The sequence below is a fragment of the Etheostoma spectabile genome, unplaced genomic scaffold, assembly GCF_008692095.1.
Source record: "Etheostoma spectabile isolate EspeVRDwgs_2016 unplaced genomic scaffold, UIUC_Espe_1.0 scaffold00008259, whole genome shotgun sequence".
NCBI lineage: Eukaryota > Metazoa > Chordata > Actinopteri > Perciformes > Percidae > Etheostoma > Etheostoma spectabile.
Genome location: NW_022603576.1, coordinates 1 through 10,000, shown reverse-complemented (window position 1 = coordinate 10,000; position 10,000 = coordinate 1). Strand labels below are relative to the sequence as shown.

General features: G+C 40.6%; 1 protein-coding gene across 1 annotated transcript in view; it reads left to right on the top strand.

The window, feature by feature from the left end:
- The window catches only part of myrfl (myelin regulatory factor like), a gene marked incomplete at its 3' end in the record, with an annotated part of 26,349 nt that extends 16,355 nt beyond the window's left edge, over positions 1 to 9,994 (top strand). Inside the window, 8 exon segments of the mRNA XM_032508547.1 lie at positions 854 to 1,027; positions 2,181 to 2,228; positions 3,888 to 3,972; positions 4,149 to 4,223; positions 4,459 to 4,570; positions 8,933 to 8,942; positions 8,945 to 9,003; positions 9,884 to 9,994. Of these exon segments, the coding sequence (XP_032364438.1) occupies positions 854 to 1,027; positions 2,181 to 2,228; positions 3,888 to 3,972; positions 4,149 to 4,223; positions 4,459 to 4,570; positions 8,933 to 8,942; positions 8,945 to 9,003; positions 9,884 to 9,994 (674 nt within the window).
- Positions 9,995 to 10,000: the final 6 nt, after the last annotated feature.

The following is a 10,000-nucleotide window of genomic DNA, read 5'->3' as shown; positions in this document are numbered from 1 at the left end:
TCCGTAATTTATTTGTAATTAGGAAATTAAAAACAAGTGTATTTGTTAAAGGTGTCAAATAGGGCTGTAGTCAAGACCACCTTAGTTCAAGACCAGGACTAGTCAAGTCCAAGACAAGACCGAGTCCAAAAAGGTTTGAGTCCGAGTCAAGACCGAGTCCAGGACAGAATAAAGGTCTTATGCATGACAGTATCAAGACAATCATTTTGGGTTTCACTTTCCCTCCAATATTATTATCAACATAATAAAGACACCTGGACTCGGTCCAGACCAGAAGCCATATTGGGCAAGACCAGCGGCCGAGACCGAGACAAGTCCGAGTCCAAATACTAGCGAGTCCGAGACAACTCTGAGACCACAGAAAAACGGTCTTGAGTCCGGACTCCAGTCCAAGACCGGACTCGAGTACTACAGCCTGGGTGTCAAACGAAAAATTTAAAAACTGATTCTGGTGTGACGATTTTTTTCTGTTAGTTTTTTGGTCACCAAACAATAAATAAGGTCTAATTTAGTTTTTTGCAATCTCATTTTTTGGAGGTTTTCCTTCCAAAGAAAGTAATCAAGACAATGTGCCAAAGTAAAGTAGTAAATCTACCAAAATAAAAGCATGTGACCTTCACATATTGACTTCTGCTAACTTGTGTTCCACCTGCAAATATTGATCTTGCAACCATGTCAAATTACAGAAGAAGAGTAGAGGCACTCAAATTACTTAAATGTCTTCTGCTTTTTACTTTTCCACATCATCCAAATCCATTTATAAACATATTAGCAGCAATTCTAACTGAAATAAAAACTGTTTTTTGAGAAACAGCTCATTTTTACAATGTTAACTCCGTCTTCTTTTGACCAGTCCCAGCGACCAGTCCCCCCGACCGCTGGCCCCCCGACGTGGACTTCTGTGACCTGCTGTACTGTGAACGGGTATACTGCTGCCCTCCGCCTGCAGGGGGCAGCAAGGGCTCCAACGCCACCTCCACCTCCACCTTCGCTACATCAGCTGGAGAAGAAGTGTCTGATGTGTCAGGTAACAACACACCTTTTACATTAGAGACGCCCCCGGTCTTTTACATTAGACACGCCCCCAGTCTTTTACATTAGACACGCCCCCGGTCTTTTACATTAGAGACGCCCCCGGTCTTTACATTAGAGACGCCCCCAGTCTTTTACATTAGAGATGCCCCGGTCTTTTACATTAGACACGCCCCCAGTCTTTTACATTAGACACGCCCCCGGTCTTTTACATTAGAGACGCCCCCGGTCTTTTACATTAGAGACGCCCCCAGTCTTTTACATTAGAGACGCCCCCGGTCTTTTACATTAGAGACGCCCCCAGTCTTTTACATTAGAGACGCCCCAGTCTTTTACATTAGAGACGCCCCCGGTCTTTTATATTAGAGACGCCCCCAGTCTTTTACATTAGAGACGCCCCCAGTCTTTTACATTAGAGACGCCCCCGGTCTTTTACATTAGAGACGCCCCCGGTCTTTTACATTAGACACGCCCCCAGTCTTTTACATTAGACACGCCCCCGGTCTTTTACATTAGAGTCGCCCCCAGTCTTTTACATTAGAGACGCCCCGTTTTTTACATTAGAGACGCCCCCAGTCTTTTACATTAGAGACGCCCCCGGTCTTTTACATTAGAGACGCCCCCGGCCTTTTACATTAGAGACACCCCCGGTCTTTTACATTAGAGACGCCCCAGTCTTTTTCATTAGAGACTCCCCCAGTCTTTTACATTAGAGACGCCCCCAGTCTTTTACATTAGAGACGCCCCTAGTCTTTTACATTAGAGACGCCCCCAGTCTTTTACATTAGAGACGCCCCGGTCTTTTACAATTAGAGACGCCCCCGGCCTTTTACATTAGAGACGCCCCCAGTCTTTTACATTAGAGACGCCCCCGGTCTTTTACATTAGAGACGCCCCCAGTCTTTTACATTAGAGACGCCCCCGGTCTTTTACATTAGAGAGTCCCCCAGCCTTTTACATGAGAGACACCCCTAGTCTTTTATATTACAGACGCCCCCTCCGGCCTTTTACATTAGAGACGCCCCCAGTCTTTTACGTTAGAGACACCCCCAGCAAACGAGTGCCGTTGCACACAAATGTATATAAGTAGAGCCCGACCGACAAAGGATGTTTAATATTTTAATTGTTGGTGTGCTTTTGCTAAACAGGAAGAAGAACAGAAGACTTTTATGACAAGTTGAAAAACGCCCGAGACTGTGAGTGTTCGCCTTCTATATCTTTAATTACAAAAAAACAATGACACGTAGAATACCACAGAGGGAAAAAGAAAAGTAAGGAGCTCATTTTAGTGTAATGCAGCGGAGGAAGACAGTTTCTTCTTCACTAATCTACAAGTAAAAGTAAAAGTATAGTGATTTAAAACTACTCCTGGAAGGTTATTGTTTTCAAAAACTTAAAATAGATGAGATAATACTTTATTCATCCCACAGTTGGGAAATTCCCTTATTACAGCAGCAGTGGTTTTCTACAGTGAAAAGCAAAAACACTATAGACTGATATGTAAAATGGAGTCAAATAAAGGTATTGAAAAGGTTTTGTAAAGGTAGTGTAAAGGTTTTGTAAAGGTTTTGTAAAGGTAGTGTAAAGGTTTTGACAAGGTTTTGTAAAGGTTTTGTAAATGTTTTGTAAAGGTAGTGTCAATGTTTTGTAAAGGTTTTGTAAAGGTAGTGTAAAGGTTTTGTAAAGGTAGTGTGAAGGTAGTGTAAAGGTTTTGTAAAGGTAGTGTAAAGGTTTTGTAAAGGTAGTGTCAATGTTTTGTAAAGGTTTTGTAAAGGTAGTGTAAAGGTAGTGTAAAGGTATTGTAAATGTGTTGTAAAGGTAGTGTAAAGGTAGGGTAAATGTTTTGTAAAGGTTTTGTACAGGTAGTATAAAGGTTTTGTAAAGGTAGTGTTAAGGTTTTATAAAGGTAGTTTCAATGTTTTGTAAAGATAGTGTAAAGGTAGTGTACAGCTAGTGTAAAGTTAGTGTAAAGGTTTTGTAAAGGTAGTGTAAATGTTTTGTAAATGTTTTGTAAAGGTTTTGTAAAGGTAGTGTAAAGGTTTTGTTAAGGTAGTGTAAAGGTTTTGTAAAGGTAGTGTAAGGTAGTGTAAAGGTTTTGTAAAGGTAGTGTAAAGGTTTTGTAAAGGTAGTGTAAGGTAGTGTAAAGGTTTTGTAAAGGTAGTGTAAAGGTAGTGTAAAGGTTTTGTAAAGGTTTTGTAAAGCTTTGTAAAGGTAGTGTAAAGGTTTTATAAATGTTTTGTAAAGGTAGTGTAAAGGTAGTGTAAATGTTTTGTAAAGGTGGTGTCAAGGTTTTGTAAAGGTTTTGTAAAGGTAGTGTAAAGGTTTTGTAAAGGTTTTGTAAAGGTTTTGTAAAGGTTTTGTAAAGGTTTTGTAAAGATTGTGTAAAGGTACTGTAAAGGTTTTGTAAAGGTAGTGTCAAGGATTTGTAAAGGTAGTGTAAAGGTTTTGTAAATGTTTGCAAATGTTTTGTAAAGGTAGTGTCAAGGTTTTGTAAAGGTTTTGTAAAGGTAGTGTAAAGGTTTTGTAAATGTAGTGTAAAAGTTTGTAAAGTGCGGTTGCCAGAGTACAAAGTATCAGCCTGCTGCTGAAGGAGCTGCTCAGGGACCCCACAGTGTCATGTAGGGGGGAGAGGTGTTGTCCATGATGGATTTCAGCTTAGCTAACATCTTCCTCTCCCCTACTTTCTCTATTTTCTTCCTTACTCAAGTAAATGTAACAGAGTAGATGTAACAGACTACATGTACCTTGTTACACCCACCTCTGCTGACAGATGGGGGAATAAAGTTGGGTTTTAAACAGAAAAAAAAAACATTTTGCACACAATTTGACATGTCTTTATACTTGTCCCTCATCAGGGACGAACACCACGATCCATTCGATAATAATCAAAGAAAACCAGCAGGAGATCGACAGCAAATACTGCCTGAGAGACGGCTGTGGGTGAGTGAAGAAAAACAGGAAATACACCAAGATTACTATATTATATGTATGCTACAGAGTGTAAATTACAATGTGTGTAGTAGTAGTTTAATTGAACATGTAAAACATTAAAATAAAAAATGTATATACATGTTAGAACACACTACACACACATATACCTGAAACTTTCCCCTCAGGCACGGAAACTACATCTACAGAGTTCCCATCAGCCAGTTCGTTCCCGTCAACATGAGAGTCACCCTGCTTATGAAGTATGTATTTATATATACATATACAGTGTGTATATCTATACTGTATTCATACTTATTTTATTTTACTATTATTATTAATACTAAAACTAGACATGACAGTACATAATGTTCTTATATATTAATATCAATATTAAAACTAGACATGGCAGTAAATAATATTCTTACATGAACTAGACATGGCAGTAAATAATGTTATATTTGTATATATTTATATTTTCGCATTATTCCTGCGTAGTTCTACGGAGCTGCTGGTGGTCCACCTGTGCAGCTTCGATGAGTCGGAGGCCTGCTCCTCTCTGCTGGACGTGAACCCCGTCACCTGGAGCAAATACCCGTCCAACACCCAGGTAAACATGTCACCTGGAGCAAATACCCGTCCAACACCCAGGTAAACATGTCACCTGGAGCAAATACCCGTCCAACACCCAGGTAACATGTCACCTGGAGCAAATACCCGTCCAACACCTAGGTAAACATGTCACCTGGAGCAAATACCCGTCCAACACCCAGGTAAACATGTCACCTGGAGCAAATACCCGTCCAACACCCAGGTAAACATGTCACCTGGAGCAAATACCGTCCAACACCCAGGTAAACATGTCACCTGGAGCAAATACCCGTCCAACACCCAGGTAAACATGTCACCTGGAGCAAATACCCGTCCAACACCCAGGTAAACATGTCACCTGGAGCAAATACCCGTCCAACACCCAGGTAAACATGTCACCTGGAGCAAATACCCGTCCAACACCCAGGTAAACATGTCACCTGGAGCAAATACCCGTCCAACACCCAGGTAAACATGTCACCTGGAGCAAATACCCGTCCAACACCCAGGTAAACATGTCACCTGGAGCAAATACCCGTCCAACACCCAGGTAAACATGTCACCTGGAGCAAATACCCGTCCAACACCCAGGTAAACATGTCACCTGGAGCAAATACCCGTCCAACACCCTGGTAAACATGTCACCTGGAGTAAATACCCGTCCAACACCCAGGTAAACATGTCACCTGGAGCAAATACCCGTCCAACACCCAGGTAAACATGTCACCTGGAGCAAATACCCGTCCAACACCCAGGTAAACATGTCACCTGGAGCAAATACCCGTCCAACACCCAGGTAAACATGTCACCTGGAGCAAATACCCGTCCAACACCCAGGTAGACGTCTCACCTGGCCGGTTGATTTGTCTACCACTATGGTTTATTTCTGGGATTGTTCAGGTGATGCCGGATATTTCGCCAGATGGCCGTCCCCTTCCTCTTTCTAACTTCTGAACGTACACATGTTGTTACAATCCCAGGAAAGGAGGAGCCAAACGTAGAGAAGGGCAGGCCGGCAGAAGAGGGTTCCAAAAAATAGTTAGAATATAAATAGAGTCCAGCAACAAACAAAAATCCCCAAATCTCAAAACCCAAAAATTCAAAAAGACCAAAAGATAAAAGCAAAAACCAAAAACAGGATACGGGAGAAACAGCGACTGGGAAGTTGCTTGATAGACAACATGCTTGGATCAAGTTTGTGTGTGTGTGTGTGTGTGTGTGTGTGTGTGTGTGTGTGTGTGTGTGCGTGTGTGTGTGCGTGTGTGCGCGCGTGCGTGCGCGCGTGCGTGTGTTGGGTTTAGGGTCAGTGAGGTTCCAGTCCACTAGCTCAGGTACCATTACAGTGAATAATGCAGGAAGTGTGGGACAACACTGCTGAATAATGGAGGTGTGGCAGGTGTCCCTCACACTAGGAGGACAACATGCTAATCACAGCCTCGCTCACGCTAATCAGGGACGTGGACACAAATCCATGCTACGAAGCACCTAGTCGCCGTTAGCATCCCATTGACTCCCATTCATTTTGACGTCACTTTAACAGTGAGTAACTGTACGTCTGGAGCATTCAAAGACTCTATTCGTCCGTTGTTTATTTCTAAAGAAACACAACAATGTATAAAAGGCTCATTTAACACGCGCTTGGTCGTCTTGGGTCCTTGTAAATTATAGAGCGGTCTAGACCTGCTCTATCTGTAAATTATAGAGCGGTCTAGACCTGCTCTATCTGTAAATTATAGAGCGGTCTAAACCTGCTCTATCTGTAAATTATAGAGCGGTCTAGACCCGCTCTATCTGTAAATTATAGAGCGGTCTTGACCTGCTCTATCTGTAAATTATAGAGGGGTCTAGACCTGTTCCATCTGTAAATTATAGAGTGGTCTAGACCTGCTCTATCTGTAAATTATAGAGGGGTCTAGACCTCTATCTGTAAATTATAGAGTAGTCTAGACCTCTATCTGTAAATTATAGAGTGGTCTAGACCGCTATCTGTAAATTATAGAGCGGTCTAGACCTGCTCTATCTGTAAATTATAGAGTGGTCTAGACCTGCTCTATCTGTAAATTATAGAGTGGTCTAGACCTGCTCTATCTGTAAATTATAGAGAGGTCTAGACCTGCTCTATCTGTACATTATAGAGAGGTCTAGACCTGCTCTATCTGTAAATTATAGAGTGGTCTAGACCTGCTCTATCTGTAAATTATAGAGCGGTCTAGACCTGCTCTATCTGTAAATTATAGAGAGGTCTAGACCTGCTCTATCTGTAAATTATAGAGTGGTCTAGACCTGCTCTATCTGTAAATTATAGAGCGATCTAGACCTGCTCTATCTGTAAATTATAGAGCGGTCTAGACCTGCTCTATCTGTAAATTATAGAGCGGTCTAGACCTGCTCTATCTGTAAATTATAGAGCGGTCTAGACCTGCTCTATCTGTAAATTATAGAGAGGTCTAGACCTGCTCTATCTGTAAATTATGGAGTGGTCTAGACCTGCTCTATCTGTAAATTATAGAGTGGTCTAGACCTGCTCTATCTGTAGATTATAGAGCGGTCTAGACCTGCTCTATCTGTAAATTATAGACCGGTCTAGACCTGCTCTATCTGTAGATTATCGAGCGGTCTAGACCTGCTCTATCTGTAAATTATAGAGCGGTCTAGACCTGCTCTATCTGTAAATTATAGAGAGGTCTAGACCTGCTCTATCTGTAAATTATAGAGTGGTCTAGACCTGCTCTATCTGTAAATTATAGAGAGGTCTAGACCTGCTCTATCTGTAAATTATAGAGCGGTCTAGACCTGCTCTATCTGTAAATTATAGAGTGGTCTAGACCTGCTCTATCTGTAAATTATAGAGCGGTCTAGACCTGCTCTATCTGTAAATTATAGAGCGGTCTAGACCCGCTCTATCTGTAAATTATAGAGCGGTCTAGACCTGCTCTATCTGTAGATTATAGAGCGGTCTAGACCTGCTCTATCTGTAAATTATAGAGCGGTCTAGACCTGCTCTATCTGTAAATTATAGAGAGGTCTAGACCTGCTCTATCTGTAAATTATAGAGCGGTCTAGACCTGCTCTATCTGTAAATTATAGAGAGGTCTAGACCTGCTCTATCTGTAAATTATAGAGTGGTCTAGACCTGCTCTATCTGTAAATTATAGAGTGGTCTAGACCTGCTCTATCTGTAAATTATAGAGAGGTCTAGACCTGCTCTATCTGTAAATTATAGAGAGGTCTAGACCTGCTCTATCTGTAAATTATAGAGTGGTCTAGACCTGCTCTATCTGTAAATTATAGAGCGGTCTAGACCTGCTCTATCTGTAAATTATAGAGAGGTCTAGACCTGCTCTATCTGTAAATTATAGAGTGGTCTAGACCTGCTCTATCTGTAAATTATAGAGCGATCTAGACCTGCTCTATCTGTAAATTATAGAGCGGTCTAGACCTGCTCTATCTGTAAATTATAGAGTGGTCTAGACCTGCTCTATCTGTAAATTATAGAGCGGTCTAGACCTGCTCTATCTGTAAATTATAGAGAGGTCTAGACCTGCTCTATCTGTAAATTATGTAGTGGTCTAGACCTGCTCTATCTGTAAATTATAGAGTGGTCTAGACCTGCTCTATCTTTAGATTATAGAGCGGTCTAGACCTGCTCTATCTGTAAATTATAGAGCGGTCTAGACCTGCTCTATCTGTAGATTATCGAGCGGTCTAGACCTGCTCTATCTGTAAATTATAGAGCGGTCTAGACCTGCTCTATCTGTAAATTATAGAGAGGTCTAGACCTGCTCTATCTGTAAATTATAGAGCGGTCTAGACCTGCTCTATCTGTAAATTATAGAGGGTCTAGACCTGCTCTATCTGTAAATTATAGAGCGGTCTAGACCTGCTCTATCTGTAAATTATAGAGTGGTCTAGACCTGCTCTATCTGTAAATTATAGAGCGGTCTAGACCTGCTCTATCTGTAAATTATAGAGCGGTCTAGACCCGCTCTATCTGTAAATTATAGAGCGGTCTAGACCTGCTCTATCTGTAGATTATAGAGCGGTCTAGACCTGCTCTATCTGTAAATTATAGAGCGGTCTAGACCTGCTCTATCTGTAAATTATAGAGAGGTCTAGACTGTCTATCTGTAAATTATAGAGCGGTCTAGACCTGCTCTATCTGTAAATTAAGAGAGGTCTAGACCTGCTCTATCTGTAAATTATAGAGTGGTCTAGACCTGCTCTATCTGTAAATTATAGAGAGGTCTAGACCTGCTCTATCTGTAAATTATAGAGTGGTCTAGACCTGCTCTATCTGTAATTATAGAGTGGTCTAGACCTGCAGAGTAGACCCAGAGCTGATGTTTTAAGGGTTAACGGGGTCTCTGTGCTGGTTCTGCAGGGGGAACATGAGTGCCTCTTCACGTGGCTCGTCTTCATCACAGCTCGTACCACTTCCGCTCCACCGTGGCCGTAAGAAACCTTCCTCCTCCTCCTCCTCCTCCTCTCCTCCTCCTCCTCCTCCTCCTCCTCCTCCTCCTCTTCTTCTTTAAGGACACACCCTTTATTATTAGTTAGTTAGTTTGTATTTACTTTATTAATATATAATAACTTTATGTGTATGCCCAGCCCTAAACGGGCTCATTATTAACTTAAACAAATAAACTTGTCTTTTTTTGGCCATTGCATTAGAAACAAAATATATACAATTATATAACACACACATATATACGTATATATGTATGTATATATGTGCATATGTGTATATACATTATACACATATGCACTGTATTATTAGGCTGTAAATATAGGCTATATTATATATAGCCTATATTATACATAGATATATATATAGATATATAAACATATATGTATATACATATATGTATATATACATATATATGTATATATACATATACACATATGCACTGTATAGATATAGGCTGTATATATAGGCTATATATATATATATATATATGATATAATCATAATATGTATATATACATATACACATATGCACTGTATATATATGTATATATATATATAGATAGACCTGCACTGTATATATACATATGTACATATACACAATGTTTATACATATATACACATATGTATATATATGTATTTTATATATTATTGATAGATTTATATTATATAGATTTTACATCTCTAACAACTACTCCATCAGTACATTGGGACATTTCCTGTAAGATGAGTATTTTTTACTTTTTTTTATTTTAGAAAAATAGGATTTATCCTCAACTTCTCCTTATTCACATAGTAGGACATTAAATACGTCATTAAATATATATTAAATATAAGTGTGTGTCCCTGTGTGTGTGTGTGTCCTCAGGGCCAGGCGGACTGCAGTACTGACCACCACTACGCGGGGGCGCTCTTCACCGATTACCACCTGCACTTCTACGACGCTGCAGCGACGCGTAGACGCACAACCACACCACGAATCACA